Source organism: Dipodomys merriami, unplaced genomic scaffold, assembly GCF_024711535.1.
Source record: "Dipodomys merriami isolate MVZ:Mamm:240054 unplaced genomic scaffold, mDipMer1.0.p SCAF_35, whole genome shotgun sequence".
In the NCBI taxonomy this organism is placed as follows: Eukaryota; Metazoa; Chordata; class Mammalia; order Rodentia; family Heteromyidae; genus Dipodomys; species Dipodomys merriami.
Genome location: NW_027205048.1, coordinates 14,881,066 through 14,901,326, shown reverse-complemented (window position 1 = coordinate 14,901,326; position 20,261 = coordinate 14,881,066). Strand labels below are relative to the sequence as shown.

Genomic DNA, 20,261 nt, shown 5'->3' with positions numbered 1-20,261 from the left:
AGGACCAGCACCAAAAAACAAAAGCCAGGAAGCAACAAGAGCATATAGCAAGGAGTGGTGCCCTCCTCCTAGGGAGAAAGGCCAATGGGAAACACGGACACAGGCTGTGCCAGGGCACAGCTGTGGTGGTGGACATATACACAATACAGAATAGATTCCAATGTGTATAAACAAAAAACGAAAATTACCTATACCCCAAGTTATAAAGTGGTAAAACACAAAGGACACCTGACAACAATGGATGCATATAGACTGGTTTTCTTTTGCTTTTGCCTATTTTCCAGATTTTACAATATGGGCCAAACTGTTCTTACATTTTTAAAAAAGCAAGGCAGCCTCATTATTAGTCAGTTCTCCAGGAAGAACTATGTGATTCAGTTTCTCTTCCCCAATCTGTCTGCACTGGGAAGAGCAGGAATGTGAATGTGCAGGAGCTACAAATGTGTCTCAGTAGGTAGTCCAGATGGTTTAAATTCAAGGTATTTCTACACATTAGAAATTACATGCATGTGCCACCACAATGGCTCAGAAAAACTTTAACTGTCTTAACCACTGGTATTTTAACAAATGTTATTGTTTCATTTACTGACAAGATACCTGCTAAAATCCAGAATCATGAATTAAATCAACTTTCTAAACTGTCAAATTAAAAAATTAAAAGGTAAAGACATCCTGTTTATATCTTTCTCCTAATACAGTACTTAGTACTACAATTTCAAATTAAAGTAGTAAGTGACAATAACTTACCTTGCTTTCTTTTTAGTTGAGGACAGCAGTTTGATGGACTGAAGGAGAAGGAATGAAAGTCGAGATTCAAATATACTGAGGAGCTTTGTCACCTCCTCTCGATTAAGACCAGGAGAAGAATCAGCAGCTGGAGCAGTCCCTCCATCCTTAGGCTAAGAACAGCAGAGTGCAGAGTGTTACTGTGTGTGCGCGTGCATGCATGTGTGTGTGTGTGCTCCCATAAATATGTGCCATCATATCCCCTCCCTCCCTCCCTCCTTCCTGCCCTCCTCTCCTCTTACTCCTCACCCCCTCACCTGGTCAAACTCCTCCATGAGCTCCTTCTGGATGAGCTGGAATGCATGTTCAGTTCTCACCATGATATCAAGAGCTCCAGACAATGTTTTTAACTTCCCAACATTGCTATTCTGACCTGAAGTGTTAAATACAAGGGATCACGCCTTTACCTACAAATCTAGAAACTCAGATCAATGTTAAAGATTTTCAAGTACTAAAAGAATAGCTCATGGGAATCCCAACAAATCTGTATCAGCTTCAGTTGACTAATTTTCCCTTGAAAAACATTAACTTTCAAGTGTGTGAATGATAATGTGGCAGCAGGGGTAATAATGCTTCTCTGCTTCATTGCTTGGCTGCTCAGAACAACAGCCAGGGAGTAGATACCCTGAGAGGAGTCTGACTTGAATTCACCTACTAACTGTTACCAGATGTGTGTGTTGGTCACACCACTTAGCACTTACTATTGGTTGTCCCACTGGAAAAGTACAGAATCTTTCCAGTTAAAGTAAGAAGCTGACTAGATGAACTGGCTTCATGTTAACCTCAGGCCTTCTGAATAAAACTTTTCTACCCTATGAGATGATACAAAGCACCTCTGCCCCAGTCCTTCTGGAGCTGACACTGGTGGTGGAGGACTGGTGTGCAATCTTCACCAGAGAGGCCTGGCCTTTGTTGGTGGCTTCCAGAGGGAGATCGCTAAGGCTCTGGAATGTGCTGTGTGATCAGAGTATATTTGTTTATTTACCTGGGAGCCCTGGACACAGTGGATACTCTAGGAAATACTTTACTGTTGCGGTTCTCCAGAGGCTGAAGTCTAAGTGGGCCATGCAGTTGCTACCAAACTCCAATAAAAAACAAGACAGGGTGATCTTCCGGGCTGGTGGCTGCCGTGGGTGCCACTGTGTGCACTCAGTGCTGTTCCTCCTCTGAGAGGATTAACAGCAGCTCCAGGCCTACAACTCTCCTGCACTCTGTTCCTGGAACCTTTTCCTGTAAGAAGCCACAACTAAGAGCAGCTTTCAGTGAATTCTGTGAATCCTAGGGAATTGTCAATCCAAGGAGGGTCTTAAGATCCTTCAAGCTTGCAGTTGGTATCAGAAGTAAGAGTAGCCTAGGGAACAATCCCCTGCCTTCCTCATTCACAGCACAACCTTAACTCTCAAAATAATGTGCTATCAGTGGGGTGCCAATGACCTGTAGCCCTAGCTACTCAGGAGGTTGAGATATGAGGATCGTGCCAGTCAAGGCAGGAAAGTCTGTGAGACTCTTATCTCCAATAAACCACCAGAAAACCAAAAGTGGCGGTGTGGCTTAAAGTGGCAGAGTTCTAGTCTTGAGCAAAAAAATCAGTGTCAGTGCCCAGGCCCAGAGTTCAAGCCCCAGGACTGACAAAAATAGCAACAATAATGTACTGTCTTTAAAATCAATGCCAAAGGTAGCAGTGCTCGGTAGAAAATGTAACTCAATACCTTACTCATGTATCTTTACAATAAAAAAAAATTTTTTTAAATCAATTGGTAAGTAACTGGAGGTATGTGGCTCAAATAGTAGAGCATCAGCCATGAGCAATAGAGCTGAGTGAGAGCCCAAGACCAAGAGCTGAAGTCTCAGTACTACACAAAAATAAGTAAATACATAATTTAATATAGTTGGGGGCCCTTGGAAGTCAAGCTGTTGATTATGTGCAGAATTATCATTGAGACAGGGACCCAACATTATGAAAACAAATGTGAGTCACTATGTACTAGAAAAAAAAACTGGGAGCCGAGCGCCGGTGGCTCACACCTGTAATCCAGCTACTCAGGAAGCTGAGATCTGAGGATCGCAGTTCAAAGCCAGCCCGGGCAGAAAAGTCCATGAGACTCTCATCTCCAATAAACCACTAGAAAACCAGAAGTGGCGCTGTAGTTTAAGCGGTAGAGTGCTCGCTTTGAGCTGAAGAGCTGAGGGACAGCACCCAAGCCCAGAGTTCAAGCCCCATGACTGACAAAAAAAGAAAAAAAAAAAAAAAAAAAAGTACTGGGTAAAATGAGATGAAATGGATGGTTATAAACTACAATATTTATCGTCATAGCTTACAAACTACAATACTTACTGTTTTCCTAAAGTATTCATAATATTAAAATGCCGCCCCCCCCAAGTCCTGGGGCTTGAATTTAGGACCTGGGCACTGTCCCTGAATTTTTTTTCTCAAGGCTAGTATTCTACCACTTGAGCCATAGCTCCATTTCCTGCTCTTGGCCCAGGCTAGCTCTGAATTGCAATCTTCAGATCTCAGTCTCCTGAGAAGCTAGGATTACACATGAACCATCAGCACCCAGTATATGAAAATGTGTTTATTAACACTTATTCTGTTTTCTAATTAGAAAATACACAGTAATTTTCTTAAAATGATGAAAAAAGGCACTAACAAGGAAATGAATATTTCATCATCCATAAATAACTAGATATAATTTTAGTATGTGTATTTCTACGGTTTCTATGGTTAGCTAGAATTCAAACACATCAGAAGATTCCAAGATTTCCACTTCCTCCAGAGAGAGGCTGCACATCTACCCTACATTGGCCAAAACATCAACAGAAATAACTTGAATAAAAAGCACTTCTAGGAAATACTATATTCCCATTTACAATGTCCAAATGGGCACACAGTCAAACAACCCTCCGGCCTCCCCGTCAGCAATGCACTCAGTCCACGTCCAGGGTTGCGATCAAGTATTGGAGTTCTCTGGATGTAGGAATACTTGCATAGATTTTAGATTTTATGGGTTGAGCACCCTACTCAAAAACAAATTTACTACAAGAAAAACAGTAAACTGCCGTGCTTCTAATAATTGTTTCTTTATCATTCAAAAAATCCTTTTCCAAAGACAGCAATGCAGGAAGGGAGCCAGTATGCAAGAGCTAGAAGAGGGGCCTAGGTCCTAAGTGTCAGAACACCACATGGCGCCTGCCCTGGAAGCAGGTGACAGACACAAGGAGACACTCTGTCACCCTTTCCTGGCTCCCACTCTGAGCTCGGTCAGTAGGACTGTATGGCAGTGTCTTCTCAGACTACAGCCAAAGCTGCTGTGGCTCCCTGTCCTGAGAGTCAGTGGGGACCACCACTCCATTACTGTTGCGTCTCTACCCCCAAGGTTTTCGTGCTGATTGAACCCTGCAAATGACTAAAATGATTCTTTAAGTTTAAAAAGCACTTCTAAAAACGTAGCACTTCTAAAAACTACCAAAGTCCTAATGGGGAAACTAAGGAGAAAACAGAATCATTTCTACCCCAGAGTGAAAACTCAAGACTTACTGGTCATCTGAAACTCTGCAAACGCCACCCTCTCCAGCTGCACTCTGAGCAGTTCACACGGGGCATCCCTGAGAAGCAGAAAAAGCTTTACTGCTTTGCTGTAATGCAGCTCTGCCAAGGCACGGTGCTGCTTCCTGAGATGTTCATCGCCAACCTAGAACCAAAAAGTAAAGACTTAAAAATCCTAAGGCTAGGATTTCATAATAACTAATAATGCTTTTTAGTTTTTGCTTTTTCTTCTGCAAGTCTTATTGTTTCAGCTCTTACATTTAGTTTTTAATCCATTTTTTAGTTTTTTGGTTTATTTCCCCTTTTGCAATGCTGAGATGGACCCCCAGGGGCTGCAAAAATGAGTAGGTAAGCGCCTGGCCCCTGAGCCACACTCCAGCTTCAGTGTTCGGTTAACTTGGTCTGTGATGGGAGGCAGGAGCCCGCCTCTGCTCCCCTGTGTGCAGCTATCTACCCGTCCCAGCATTTGCTGAACTTCCTGGGAACCCCATGCATGCTTCTGCTGGAGGAAACAAATGTGAAGAGTGGCTGGGGGGCCTCCTGGACAAGGGGAAGTCTGGTTGAGCACCCTCCTCTGGCCAAGTGAAGACATCCTTCCCAGGAAAATGATGACCTCAAAGGACAACACTTCCAGTATAAAGGCAACCCAGAAGGAAATCAAACTCAAAGGATGGTAAGGTATCTTTGGTATTGGGCCAAGAAAGAGGGAAAACAACCAATCTGAAGCCATCATTGAGAAACCAAGCGCAAGTGCACAGTAAAAGCCAAGCACCTTTACACTGTACACATATTCCACCTATGCATGCTCCAGGGAGACTCTTAAAAGCTGCACAGACCTGCTCCTTACAAGACCTAACTACACGTAAACACACACACACACATACACATATATATATATACATAATGCAACCAGGCAGATCTGTAATTTTCAAACTAAAACCCAATCAACTGCCATACGTTGAGAACAACGTATGGCACAAAGGAGAAAACTACCTACAAGATGTTCAATAGCTGATTTTAGCTAACTGGAACAGATGGCATTTAAACTGACATGGACATGTCGGGAAGTGTGCGTAACACTCAGACAATCTGGTCCTGACTCTGTCTGGGAATGGCTGTACCTGGTTCCTTAGACAGCTGTGGTACATGGAAGCCAGCCTGTGGTGGATGGTTGCAGCTCGATACTGACAGAGAGGCTGACGGGCAGACACGGAGTCAATGTCACAGTATTTCAAGGACTTCATCATAGCCTCACTGACTTCTTTCTCAATCTGTGTTTTATTCAAAGGGGAAGAAAGAAAATGACAAGCTCATAGTCTGACCATAAGAACTTTTACAATGTTAAACTTTCGCTGGTTAAAGACAATGAAACTTAAATATGGCAAAGGCTCATTTAGAATTCAGCAAATCCTGTCACCTGCTCCTGAGCTTTTCTGGACAATGGCGCATAATCTTGCTGCAGAGTGGCCATGGTGAAGTATGTAGTAGATAACTCCCAGTTCACAGAATCCCAAACAGCTGGGTGTGTGTCTCGTGTTCCCAAAGACCTCAGAGCTTTCAAATAGTAATCAACAGCCTGCCATGGAAGAAAAGGTGTAAATCTGTAACTCAATGCCACATTAAATCAATTCATACCTCAAACACCACCCAGGTATCAATTTAATTTTAGGAGAATTTATAAAAGTTAATACAATGAGGGGCTGGGAAGGTAGCTCAGTGGTAGGGCGCTTGCCTTGCATGCATGAGGCCCTGGGTTCAATTCCTCAGCACCACATAAGCAGAAAAAAAAAAAAGCTGGAAGTGGCATTGTGGCTCAAGTGGTAGAGCGCTAACCTTGAGCTGAAGAGCTGAGGGACAGCGCTCAGGCTCAGAGTTCAGGCCCACGACCGGACCCCCCCCCCCAAAAAAAAGTTAATACAATGAATGAGGGCAGGAAATCAATATTTTAATCAAAGAAGTTATCAGAGGCTGGAAGTGTAGCTCAACTGACAGAATTCTAATGCAATGAACAAAGGCATGAGGTAACAAGTTCAAGTTCCAGCCACCTACCAAAAAAGAAAAAAAAAAAAGAAAAAAAAGAAAAAGGGAAAGAAGAGAAAGCTATCCAAACTAGACCAACTAGCACTGTCTCTGTGAGTCTATCCATGGTGTTACGTTTTGACTTAGGTTAGCACATGAGAACATGAAAAAATATTTTACATGTTACAGTCTATTTAACTAGTAAACTAAAAAAAATTTTTTCCCGAGACTATTTAACTGCAAAAAGTGAGCCTCTTCACTCTGTGCCATTGTTATCTTCATGTACAGGGCACTCTGTACACAAACACCACCACAATGCGCATCACTGCCCAGGGGGGCTCTGCACTCCTGGAGTGTGCTTATTCTTTCCCCTAAGTATACATAAAGCTTGAAAACAAAAACAAGTAAGTCACTTTTACTATCAAGTTTGTGGTGCATGAACATTCTCCGTAAATATCACTTGAATAGTGAAAATATTAAGTGCTCATTTTTTGTACTTTCGCTGACAAATGGATGTTACCATTTGCAAAAAACCAAGTAGTAATGAGTAAGAGAAACTTGAATTTTAAACTGACTGTTAAGAAACAGGATAAATATGTCAATGTAGATTATTTGCAACTATAAAAATAAGGAAAACTGCTGGAATTGTTTTGGGAAGGGAGAGAGAAGGAGATAGAGGGAGACTGGAATACACTGTAAACATATGTAGAAATGTATCAATGAAATCCCACTTATAACTAATGCAAGCTAGCAAAAATCCTTTTAAAAAGTACTTAAAATTAAAAAATAAAAATAAAGTTGAAATTCTGAGGGTTTTTTTGTGTGTGTGCTGGTCCTGGGGCTTGAACTCAGGGCCTGGGTACTGTCCCTAAGCTTTTATGCTCAAGGCTAGTGTTCTACCACTTGAGACACCGCTCCACTTCTGGCTTTTTGGGTGGTTAACTGGAGGTAAGAGTCTCATGGAACTTTCTTGCCTGGGCTGGTTTTGAACTGTGACCCTCAGATTCAGCTTCCTAAGAAGCAGGGTCACAGGTGTGAGCCACTGGTGCCCAGCTTTGAGGTTTGTTTTTCAAAAATAAACACATTAACCATTTATTCTTCTCACACGTATGACGTTTCTTCAAAGTGATTTGTCTTTTTTCTGCTGTAGTGCCTTATTTTCATTGGTTCTTCGTTCTCCCTTACATCAAAGATGTGCTGACCTCTGCCCTGGCCCATTCGCTATAAGAGCTTTTTCTAGAATGCTGTTGGCTTTCATTTTACCTTCTGTCACATATTTCTGCTTGCTCCTCTCTCCCTGATCTCTCTGGCTGCCATGCAGAGCACACACCTTCCACAGTCCAGAGCCCAGGTGCTCCTACTTGTGGTCTTTCTGGTGTTTTCGGTTTCTACTCCTTCTGGTCAATCATTAATCCAGTGGACATGCACTCCAGTTGTACCAATACAATTTATGGAATCATCTTTTTGCCAAATGATTCAGTATGCCATTCTCAATACCAGTTTCTTGCTATACCTAAGCCAGTTTCTAAGTGTGGTAACGACCTGCCTGGTCCTGTGGACTGTACAGCATTTTGTAGAACAGTGGCCAAACAGAAACACCTGACAGGAGAATGGGTGAGGCAGCCTGACCTAGGAGCAAATGTGTTACCTTGTTGTAATACAAGCCCTCTTCTGGAGAAAATTCACGTTTGAGTTCATCCCCTGCGCCACAGTGTGCCTGTGCACAAATTCGCATGAGTCTTCCCGTGTTACACAACAGAAGGGCAGCATTTGTGGCATCATCAATCGACTCAAAGTTGTGAATTCCCTTTTCAAAACAAGAAAAGCTTTTTTTCCACAACTGTTGCTCTGCAGCAGACACAGATTTGCTCACTTCACAAAGAAAGAAAGAAAACAGTTGCATAAGCAGACATCAGCGTGAACACCACTGTCTCAATGCAACAATGAGAGGCGCACAGGTGATGGGAGCCTGGGGGAGGATCAGCCTCCTGAGGTGAACTGCAGCATGCTACCCTCAACACCAGCTACTCTGGGAAGCGTCCTCTCATTCATTAGCTGAACTTGACTGCATTTGGGGTGAGCGAGGTCTTTAAAAAAGAATCAGGATTCAAGGTCATTAAAAGTGACCCCTATCCAATAGGACCAGTGTGCCTATAGAAGGCAGAATGACACAAGGGGAGAGAAAGGGCCATACAGACTCAGGAAAAGAGTGGCTGTCTGCAAATCAAGGAAAAGGCCCAAGGCATGCAGTCTCACTTGACTCTGTATCTTTCAGCTTTTACAACTATGAGACAAGCACTTCAAGTGACCCATCATTGTATTTTATTACAGTAGCCCGAGTAGACTAGTGCAACATAATCATCTCACCCCCACTTCAACAGTGAGGTTAAACCATGCAGGTAAAGACATTGGAACCAAAGCACTACTCTGTAAAGATTCAAAAGCTGTGGTCCCATAGGTTTAGGAGGCTACAGTCCTGTGTTTTACTCAGTTCTCCTGGGCATTTTTTTTTCCTTGCCAGTCCTGGGGCTTGAACTCTGGGCCTGGGCACTGTCCCTGGGGTCCTTTTTGCTCAAGGACAGCATTCCACCACTTGAACTACAGCACCACTTCTGGCCTTTTCTGTGATTAATTGGAGATGAGTCTCACAGACTTTCCTGCCCAGGCTGGCTTTGAACCGGGATCCTCTAATCTCAGCCTCCTGAGTAGCTAGGACTATAGGCGTGAACCACCGGCGCCCGGCTTCTCCCGGGCTCTTGACTGTCACTTCTCATGCCTCTTTGCGGACCTCCTCCTCTGAATGTCCCTCAAACACACAGGGTCTCCCACCAGCAAGACCTTTCAGGGGCACTCCTTGTACCCCAAGGGCGGAGCAGTGTTTGCAGCTTGGCAGGCATGTGTTCAACTTACCGTTGCCCTCAGTTCCAGTACAGCTCCCTCCCTCCTCACAGTGCCCAGCCTTTACCTTTTCATTCGCTCTCCCAGCTTTAGCTACCACCCCTATGGGAAAGGTTCTTAGCCCTAATAGCTCTAAGCACAGTTCCTATCAACTACTAAACCAGCCCTTTCACATACCTCTCAAACCCAACAAGGTCCATCTGACCCACAACCCCACCCTGCCCGGTGACCCAGGTCAGCATGCACTGGACCCTCCTTCCCAAGCCCTTCTTGTAGTGCCCTCTCATTCTCCAGCTCTCCTTCCCTTCAATTTCCTGCTGAGATCCTACACAGCACACACCTGTTATATATTGAACAGAGAGTTTGAAACATGGCTAGCTGCCCAAGTTCCTTCTGTATTGGCCAGCTAATGTAATGTACAAAGGTGGGCATGGAAGACATCTTTTAATAACATACAATTGAATGCCACAGGTCTTTGGTTGACTCATGAAGAGTCAGTATGACTTCCTAATAAAATTTAATAGAAAGAATAATTGAGACACTTACCCATTCTCTCACTCTGTACTGCAGCAGCTTGATTCATATAAAACACACCAATTTCATTTCTAATGTTACCCATTCTCTTCAATACTTGTACATAGTGCTCTGGATTCTGGCTTTTTAAGTCACTAAATTGCAAGATTTCATTAGCAGCCTCATAGCATTTACAGCTAACTGAGAGTTGACTTTCCAAATCTGTAGACAAGTCAGTTGCCCACGCAAATCCTTAAAAAAGAAACAACAGTCATAAGAACTTTTTTAGTATCTAAGTAAGCCTGATATTTTACAAAATACAACATGCAATACAACAAAATTTATTTTATAATAAAGATGTCTTTGTTGATAAAACTATTTTCTTGAAATATTAATGGATGATAGTACTTTCTTGTTGTATAATTACAAAATATTTTTCATCACCCAGATTTTCTGAGTGTACAGGTATTTAGATCAGTAAGGACGTTTTTTAAAATTAACATAAGTCGCTCTCAGAATTAAGTGCCAATGTTAAGTATGAACCACTAAAGACGCTGCTAGCTAAGTCCTCAACAATTTATAAATGCCACCTAGTGAAATGCACCAACTTCAGATAGAACATTCAAGGAGAGGAAGGCACTCCTGCTGCAACCCTCCAATCTGTAAGAAAATGTCAGCTTAACAACAGACTATATTTTATTTTTATTTTTTTGTTGGTCATGAGGCTTGAACTCTGGGGCCTAGGTGCTATCCCTGAGCTCTTCTGCTCAAGGCTAGCGCTCTACCACTTGAACCCCAGCGCCACTCCAGTTTTCTGCTGGTTAATTGGAGATAAGACTCTCACAGACTTTCCTGCCCAGGCTGGCTTTGAACCACGATCTTCAGATCTCAGCCTCCTGAGTAGCTAGGATTACAGGCATGAGCCACCAGCACCCAGCTACAACAGACTATTGACGGGTGGTATACACACACCAAGGATTTTCCCAATGTGTCTATTAAAATGAAAAGACTATTTGAGAGAAAGAAAAGGTAGAGCAAAGATATTAGGGAATAATAATTGACCTCTTCCCCCAGTGTACTACTCTAGTTTTTAACTGTCCAAAGCTTTACTGGAGGTGAATGCCAACAATTCCCCACATATTTGGAAAGCACATTCTGAAGACTGATACTTTATCTCATGTTACCAGACTGCAGTGTGCTTATGTAACTGTACTGAGCTGAGGCTGCCATTCCTGTGATTAAGTTACCTGCTTCTCAGCATTAAAGCAGAATGATCCAAGACAGCTGGCTGGAACTGGCTTAATCTTAGCCCCCTGGGTTTATACTGAGGGTAATTAATCCACTTTCACCAAGTAATTATCCCTTTTCAAAAGGAAACCTATGGTTTGGTTGGCTAACTAGAGGTACTACCTGACATCACTTCATGAAGAGTATATAAAGGCAACAACTGGGTCACACTCTTAGTTAGCTACACTTAGTAACTGTATCTAATAAAAACACAGGATCATGCTCAACTTAAAATGAAGAAATGAAACAAAACATCAAGTATCAAAAGACTAACATCTCTGCAACTTCTCATACTCAAATAAGCATGGGATGGGCAGGTAACTCAGCTGTGAGTCAAATGAGGAGTCTGCATACCTTGACAACTGGACTCCCTGTGCAGACTATGCAGGATCTCCTGATCCTCTTTAGTTTGGTAATTGAATTCTTCCAGGTGTGCTGCTCTATTATTTGCATTCTGGGCCAGCATGAGTTGGATATCACCACAGAGTGTCAAATACTGAGACAGGAATAGCAGCACTTCAGAAAGCATATTAGTGCAGAGACAGCAGTAAGTATCTATGTAAAAATGGAGAAAAGCCACAAGCACATTAAAACTGAACACGGTAAATATGAAGATAAGGTGAATATGAAATATAAAGACCCGCTGAAAACTGCACCAACACATCTACTCCATCTCATGTGCATTAGGGCACATGGCTTAATGTACTTCACAAGACAGGTTAAACCACTGTGAGAAGGAAAGAAAATGCCAGGTAACATATACAAGACTTAAAGTCAGTTGTACAAGAGGAAAGCCCTGTGGCTCTCATGTCTCTTCCTCCAAGCCAATATTCACTGCAATGGCTTACCATGGCTCTGCAACGCCAGCTTGATGTATCGCAGTGCTCTACCATACTTCTGGAGACTCATGGCAGCGTCAGACAGGATGTAATAGGCTTTAGATGACTTGAGAATCAGCTGAAGCTTCATTTTATGTTGCCAAGAACCAGGTATCATTCCAGACTGACTGGAACAATTACCCTTCTGAAGAGAGCCCACTGTGACATAGGAAGGAAAAGACAGCATCTGTTTAAATCTAAGTGTTAACAAAATATTACTTCATCTTCTTTTAAGGGACTTTGCATTTGTTTGGCTTGTTTGTAGGCTGGCACGCTACCACCTCAGCCATGCCTCCAGCCAAGCTCTTTTTCTTTTCACTTTTTCTAGTTAATTAGGAAATAGTCTTGCAGACTTTTCTGCCCAGGCTTCAAATCAAGCTCCTCAGATTTCAACATCCTGAGTAACTAGGATTACAGGTATGAACCTCTGGCACAAGCCTCTATTGTATATTTCTTGATAGAATCATTCCAGGCTCAGGCGTTACAGCCAAACTTGATCTAGTAAACACCATGCTTTCTTTCCTGACTTAAGACAGACTAAAACACGCATGTACAAACAGACTATTTATTGCTTTCCATTTCTCTGTAGTCCACAACTCTAACTTCCTTCTAGGGTTACTGGCATAGTTCAATTCATCTGTGCCTCCTTTTTCCAGTTTCCAAGTCAACCCACCAAGAAGTGTGCATCCCCCAACCAGTCTTAACCTTGGTCAACCTAACCTCAGACAATGAAACAGCTTCTAACCAGTTGTTGAATATATGCATCTTTCTAAGCTATGTGTTTTCACTCTTTCTACTACTCAACCCCTACTGCTGATCAGCCAAAGGCAAATTTTCACATGTTTCCTATAAAGATGCCTGCTTTCTCCTACCTCATAGTCACTTATCATTTTCCCTACCAGGAACACTTTCCTCCAAGTCCAACCTACCCCTCTTCATTCCAGAGGACTACTTGTCAACCACGGACACAAGGACAGGAAGAACCTTGATATATGCCACACCAATAGAGAAAAATGCTGTGGAACAAAGAACATTTCTGGCCTTAAGATGTCCATTTTTGTTTTTGTTTCTGAAGCAGGGTTACTTATTTGGCCTCAGCTGGCTTTGAACTCTCCTTTCTCCTGACTCAGCCCCCTGAATGCTGAGAATATAGGGATGTTCCACCATGCCTATCAATTTCTCATTTTTTTGATCAACTAGACCCATATTCTTTCAAACAACAAACAAAACTCTTAGGCACTATGATGATTTATAATTTGTGCATGTATTTCTTTTTCCTATGCTGCTGTAAGTGTGTGGGGCATTATGAAAAAAGTCAAAGATGAGTAGGATGAAGGTCTTGCCTGCAAGTGTACACATGTGTTTGGAACTGTTTCATAAGTGACCAGAACATAAGGCTAGCTTCAGAATGTGCTCATAGCACTGGGAATGAAATTCAGTAATTCTGACCAGGGATAAAGGTGATTGTGAGAATATGAACTTGAACAGGATTTTCAATAAAGGAGAGGAGAGACACAAAATCCTGGTGTGGTTCATCTCACTGCGTGTGAAGACCGGCAGGCAAACAGCAATACCTAAGTGCGGGGATATAAACCTGCACCTGCACCGCACAAAAAGAAAAGTCCAGGGAGCACTTGGTGTTAAAACATTAAAAACTGAACTGATTAAAAGAGGAAAGGGGACCCACTAGATTACTGAGATGTCACACTTGTAGCTGTTTAACTGTGAGGTAACAAGAGCCCACACTTCTTGTGGTATTTCTTAAGTTCTTCACACTTTGCCTAAATTAACCATTTGTATGTTTGAACAGCATTTTAAGATAGTTACTTAACTGCCTCCAGTTTGAGAGGAAAAAGGCAGTGCAACAAAGAGCTTGAGCCTTGCCCTAGCAAAGACAAGGACTGAAGCTGTCGGCCTGGTTCCAAATTCTATGCTCTCAAGTCCTCTCCACATTCACCAACACAACAACCTTTCAGCACTCTACCAGGCTGAAGGCATTTGTTTCTTACAGTGGGAAGTAGAAAGAAACACGAAGGTTCCTTATGTTATTAGATAAATCTATTGAAGATCCAAATTATCCCATTTTGATTTATTTTCCAAATGAAAAACTATGTCACTCTACTTCTTGTTCACATGGTATCTTTTATTTCCTCCCAATTCTTTGCAATGAATGCCTTGACATAAGTCTGCTTGTTGATAAATGGGTCCCTACATGATTCTATTGAAGGCCTTATTTGCACATCAATTCAACTTACTTTTGTCTAAAAACAAGGCCATCTGCTTCTCTAACCCCTCAGGGCCTCCTCTTGCAGATTCATCCTCATATTTTAAGGGGATTGGGGTGCTGGGGTCAGCCGCAGGAAGGTCACTTTCTTTTTTGATGCTGCTATCTACAGATTTTAAACCCTTTTAAAAAATTTAAAAAATGAAAAATTATTACCACTTGCTTAAACATTTACTATATATTTTTACATCCTTTTAGAAAGGGGAAAACACTCATTATGCATTTCTACGAGTCAAATGAAACTACATAAAAGGCAAAAATCTCTCAAAATTTACAAATAATCTTAAAGATTTGAGTAAAAATGATCTGGTCACAGGCTTAAAGAAAAAAAAAATCACAGCAAAACAGCATTCAGATTAACATTGAGACACCAACAAATGAGTGCTACTTGTAGATCAAGTACAAATTTGACTGAACAGATAAAGACTAAACTTAACACTTACCTCCAGAACATAACTAAGGACAAGTCTACAGCGTTCTTCTGTGTCATGGCAAACTGGAAACGCACAACTGGGCTTCAGAAACAAACAGTTACAAGTATTAACATGCTATCAATCCAACAAATCTCATGGCTCACCTCACTTGGTGATTACTAAAACACGCTGAACCAGTAACTTAAAAATGCACTTCTGCTCTTAGCTTGGTGAAGTTATCTCATCTGAAGGCTACTATATATATATATATATATATTTTTTTTTTTTTTTTTTTTTTGGGGTCCGGTTGTGGGGCCTGAACTCTGGGCCTGGGCACTGTCCCTCAGCTCTTCAGCTCAAGGCTAGTACTCTACCACTTGAGCCACAGCACCACTTCCAGCTTTTTTCTTCTTGCTTATGTGGTGCTGAGGAATCAAACCCAGGGCCTCATGCATGCAAGGCAAGCGCTCTACCACTGAGCCACCTTCCCAGCCAGACTACTGTATTTTTTTTTTACAAGTTGTTAAATATCAACAAAAATCTTAAGATCTCCCAGTAGGTATTGCCTTAAAAGTACTTAATATTCTGAAAATAATTCTATGAAGGAAAGGCAAGCACAAGAGTAGTTTTAGATAAATGCATACTAAATCTAGTAGATCAACAACTCCTAATTAGTATGCGTACCTAAGGGCACACAGTGAACAATACTGTCAATTTAGTAGTAGGTTAACAAGTACCAACCATCACCCAAAGTCTTATTGTGTAATACATTTGCTTAATTAAGAAGCAAGGCCAATTAACAGCCTCAACTACTACTAAGTGACATTATATATGTAAGGGCCCCTGGGAAACATTTTATACTGTTGATTCTGGGAGGCTGGAATTACTACCAGTCTTTCACAGAGAAGCCTATTCAAATGGCTGAGGAATTCGTGGGCGGACAAAGTGAGTAAACAGAGAAGTGGGGACCCTGGTGTCCACACTCACTACCTCACTTTCATATGAGACAAACAAGCAGAGCTAGCTAGGACATGTTTCTATGAATGTCATGAGCACATTGTTTATGTGTCTCAGATATCACACAAAGGGCTGTCTTTGCAGAACAGTGGTATTGACAGACCACAACATCTTTAATCATCATCTATTTGTCCTGTTAAGTCCAGGGTCTTGTATTGTAATGCAATTTCCCAAATACACATGTTAGCAATCAGTAACAACTACTACAAAAAACTTCTAGTACACTGTGTGTTCTAGATATAGGAAGTAGAGTTTACACTCTAGCCAAGGAAGACAAACACACAAACAATGAGAATATCAGGGTCAAACAGCTCTGAGAAAAAGGTAACAACAGAGTGTGCTTTGGTTAGAGTGGCCAGCAAATGTTTCCCTGAGCAGACTTTTAGCCATGATGTTAGGCCTAGAAAAAGGCAGCCGTGAACAAATAAGGAGAGGTATGCTCCCAACAGAATCAAGAGTAAATGTTGTTGGAACAAAAAAGCCAATGTGACTGTGGTTTTAAAAAAAAAAAAAAAGAGAAAGTTAAGGAAAAGAGCAGAAAGATAGGTAATATTTTAGGGTAACACTTGGATACAAGTTTTCACCTGTTAAATTCAGACCCTGTTATGGCCTCATGTTAGTCACTGGAAAGGACTACTGACACAAACTTGAATAACATGGACAGGATAACACATGACAATTCTATTCCACTGTGGAGTGAATTTTAAAACCAGGCTTTAGAATTCAGAATACTAACAATGATCAGACCCTGAACCACAAAAGTCTTACTGAAGTAATGCCATGTTTTGAGCATTACTGCATTCACACAGCAATTGTCTTGTTTTCCATTGATAAAACCTTAATGCAAATTCTAACATGCTCACTCTGATCTGATGAATGGACTTGTACTTTTCTGGTACTGACAATTCTCCAACCGACTTAATTATTGCCACTGCTTTGTTATCATCTGGTGGATCAGAGCTGGTACTGTAGGATCCATTTTCATCACTGTCGGGCAACTCCTCCTCCTCTTCACTGTAGCTTTCATCAGAATTCTCATTTAAAGGAGATTCTGAGCTTTCTTCCTTTTTAGGTTCATCCAGTTGAAAAAGCTCTGAAAGCATGTAATTGGCTGAAGCAATAATCTTATAGAAAGAAAAAAAAAGTAAACGATTGCAATCAAAACTGTCTCCTCACCCAAAGAGGAATGACACCATACTAAGTTTTAGGACAAGGTTTGAAACAGGCTGTTTTTACTACAGATTTTAATATACACTGAATGTTCTCAACTCAAAGTTACAAACCACCTGGGGAGGCTCTGTGAAATCCTCCCGGGTTGGACAGTTTTCTTATTTCAGAAATTTTTCACCCTAAGCATACCTTCTGAAAAAAGGTAGATATTGTATTTCACTGTATGTGTTTACTATGTAACTAACATAAAATCTACAATTCTAGGAGGAAACAAGTCACTAGATTTGAAGTTCTACCCTGATAGTTTAAAATCAATCATTTTTTTAATTCTAAATTTACCTTCTTCAACTTGTAAATTCTCAGCCTGACACTCACCAATTAGAATTCAGATTTCTAACTTTCACATCATCCATTCAACTACCACTAAATATCCACCTCTAAGAACAATTAAGATATTTAAGTCAGAAATGGATCTTTCTTACCTATTTTTTTCCCTCCTCTGGTTAGGAATCAACCCAGGGTGTCATTCATGCACACAGACAAGTGTTCTGCCCTATGAGCTAACCCCCAATCTTCTCCAGAATAACCTTTATCTCCAAACAAGATGCAGCTACAATTAAAATTAATTTGGACCTTTTTGTGTGTTAGTCCTAGAGCTTGAACTCAAGGCCTGGGAGCTTTCCCTTAGCTTTTGTGTATAAAGCTAGCTAGCACTTTACCAGTTGAACCAGAGCTCCACTTCCAGATTTTTGGTTGTTAACTGGAGAATCTCACGAACTTTCTTGCCTGGGCTGGCTTTGACCTATGATCCTCAGACCTCAACCTCCTGAGGAGCTAGGGTTAGTTATGAGCTACTGCATACTCAAATCCTCTCTGATTTAGGTAGGCAAAAATTAGTCATATAATGAAAAACAAGAGTTGTCAAATTCAGGCAACTGAGGGCACAAGTGGTAAGACTATAGCAAGCATGCCTAAGAGGGTGCTTGACAACATGCTTGAATGTACTGACATGTGGGAAGTGAACCTTACAATGAGAGCCTGGTCTGCCTGTGTAAAGAGCTTTTAAAAGATGCAAGTTTTCATCTTCTATAACTGATAAAACAAAAACATTACTGAAAGCATTACATGAATCCTAAATTAATAAAACTAAGTTCTGTTCTAGAGATATGTGAGCCACATACAAAACTCTTCTATATGTAACACATGCAGTTACTGTATCTCCTAAAATTCAGCATGTACTTCATACGGACAGCATAGTTCAGAGCAGTCAGTGCTCAGCAGCCCCCATGCTGAGTAGGGCAGGTAGGGAACTTTATGTCCAGGCCACAGTTCTCTATCAGAGTACAAGATCTGTGTTAGAGAACATTTTAAATAAATGTTGACCTTACCTGAGGATGTCTGCTTTTGTCCAGCAACTTAACACAATTGAGCAGCAACGTTCTGATGGTACCATAGTGCTTCTTGTTTTGATTTTTCTTCATCATCATGTTACAAGCAACCCTGAAAGGAATGTTTGTATCACATTTACTCCCCATTCATCATTCTCTGCATGACTCAGGCTAGACACCCTTTATCTTTTCAGGGCTATAAGAAAAACTAGATATTGTATTTTTACCCACTCAAAGCTTATAAAAATTACATTTGGTACAATGTTAGGTCAGTCAGTGTGTCTCCCGGTCCCTCCCTTTCCATACCATCCTCTATTTCATTACGAAAGTATTCAAAGTATTTTAAGGCCTTGGCTCGGATATGAGGCTACATCCTCACTCCTGAAGGTACTCACTTATACAGGAGAACAGCCACCGGCATGGTGAAAGGGTTCTGGTATTTGTCTTCGGTCTCTTCACAGAGAGTGGTGAGGTCATACAGCTTTACTATGTCACTGCCACTTGCTGAGAAGAGAAAAATCTCATTTTACAGCTGTCAACCCAAATCAACTACTGTCCATTCAAGCATCAGCTTACCTTTGAAGAGCCAATACGTATGTCCTTCTTTGGTACAGTTAGATTTCAGAAATGACAAAATATTCTGTGCAATGTCTTTTATGACTTTAGTAGAAAAATTAGAGTTTTCCAAATTGGGAATTTCTTCTGTCTTTATCATTTCGTATTTCTACAAAAAAAATTTTGAACAGAGAATACATAATACACTGGTTAAATATAGTATCAACAGTAAATTTATAAGATTTCACTTTAACATAGTTACCAGAAAATTAGCCCCATCTTCTAACAGCTGTACCTGCAGAAGACTCACTGGACATTTTTATGATTTGCCCATGTGACCAAATCCCGTTTACCTTCCCTGCCTAAACCAATTCAATGTACCTACTTCCTGAAAATATAGATCTAAGATCCCACTGATCCTAGAACACTGGGAGCTCAAGCAAGTGTATTGTATAAGCCTTAGGTGACTGTGGATGTACACACTTATACTCTCAGTTACTCAGGAGGTGAGGGCAAGAAAATCAGGAGTTAAGAGGCCTATATAGGCAGTTGGCAAGACCCTATGCCTCAACAACATAAAAAAGAAGGCTGGGTGTAACTCAAGACCGCAGGGTCAATAGCCAGTAACATGCAGACACAAGAGCCCACACATGCGAACCTCTCCCAATGTGATTTTGATGTACAACCCAGATTAAGCACTAGGTTAATATGATAGTTAAAACCTGGCCTCTGCTAAACATGGAGTCAAATACTGCACCACCATATATCAGCAATCTGACCCCAGGAAACTCCTTTCTCAACAGTATACAAGGTAGCTAAGATCAGTAAGTAAGCATGTCAAGCACTCAGCAAAGTGGTAGAACAAAATAAGCAAGCAGCCAGTGTAGGCTATCATTACCAGTGTCAAGTTGTATTACTTCCTCTCAAGTATGGGTACACTATTATACCATTACTTACAAACTAGAGCAGAATTTTTTTTTTTTTGGTGACACTCTAAGGCTTCAGCTCAGGGACTAAGTGCTGTCCCTAACCTTTTTTTTTTTTAATTCTTCTTCTCACTGCTAGAGCTCTACCACTTAAGCCACAGCTCCACTTGCAGCTTTTTTGGTGGTTAACTGGAGAGAGTCTCACAGGCCTGCTTGCCTGGGCTAGCTTCAAATCATGACCCTCACATCTCAGTCTCCTGAGTAGCTAGAATATTCAGCATGTAGTGCCCTCCCCCGTCCTTTCTTTTGTCTTCAAGTCCTTCCTGCCTGTTCTCTATGCTACCCACATTTGGTAATCCAATACAACCAATTTTACCCCTAAGGGACAATTTTCACTGATACATTATCAATAGAACTAAAACCAAACTCCTGAAAGCTCAGGATTCAAGTTTCTTCTTATCTGGCCATGAACTGTCCTAAATCCTGTGTTCCCTACGTGGGTTTCTTATAAATGCCTTCATTTTAAATCTTTATAAATCCAGCTCCTATCTTTTTGAGACACAAGTTATTATGGAACACA

General features: G+C 41.3%; 1 protein-coding gene across 4 annotated transcripts in view; it reads right to left on the bottom strand.

Moving 5' to 3' along the window:
- Edrf1 (erythroid differentiation regulatory factor 1) overlaps window positions 1-20,261 on the bottom strand; it is a 35,558-nt gene that overhangs the window by 3,911 nt on the left and 11,386 nt on the right. For all 4 annotated transcript variants that reach the window (XM_069988274.1, XM_069988275.1, XM_069988276.1 and 1 more), the window contains 15 exons: window positions 18,777-18,924; window positions 18,596-18,704; window positions 18,201-18,312; window positions 16,506-16,766; window positions 14,656-14,727; window positions 14,184-14,334; window positions 11,899-12,087; window positions 11,405-11,605; window positions 9,797-10,015; window positions 8,001-8,224; window positions 5,751-5,909; window positions 5,455-5,604; window positions 4,325-4,478; window positions 1,044-1,159; window positions 748-899 (listed from right to left, as the gene is read on the bottom strand). In XM_069988274.1, coding sequence (XP_069844375.1) covers window positions 748-899; window positions 1,044-1,159; window positions 4,325-4,478; window positions 5,455-5,604; window positions 5,751-5,909; window positions 8,001-8,224; window positions 9,797-10,015; window positions 11,405-11,605; window positions 11,899-12,087; window positions 14,184-14,334; window positions 14,656-14,727; window positions 16,506-16,766; window positions 18,201-18,312; window positions 18,596-18,704; window positions 18,777-18,924 — 2,417 coding nt within the window. The remainder of the gene's footprint in view (window positions 1-747; window positions 900-1,043; window positions 1,160-4,324; window positions 4,479-5,454; window positions 5,605-5,750; window positions 5,910-8,000; window positions 8,225-9,796; window positions 10,016-11,404; window positions 11,606-11,898; window positions 12,088-14,183; window positions 14,335-14,655; window positions 14,728-16,505; window positions 16,767-18,200; window positions 18,313-18,595; window positions 18,705-18,776; window positions 18,925-20,261) is intronic.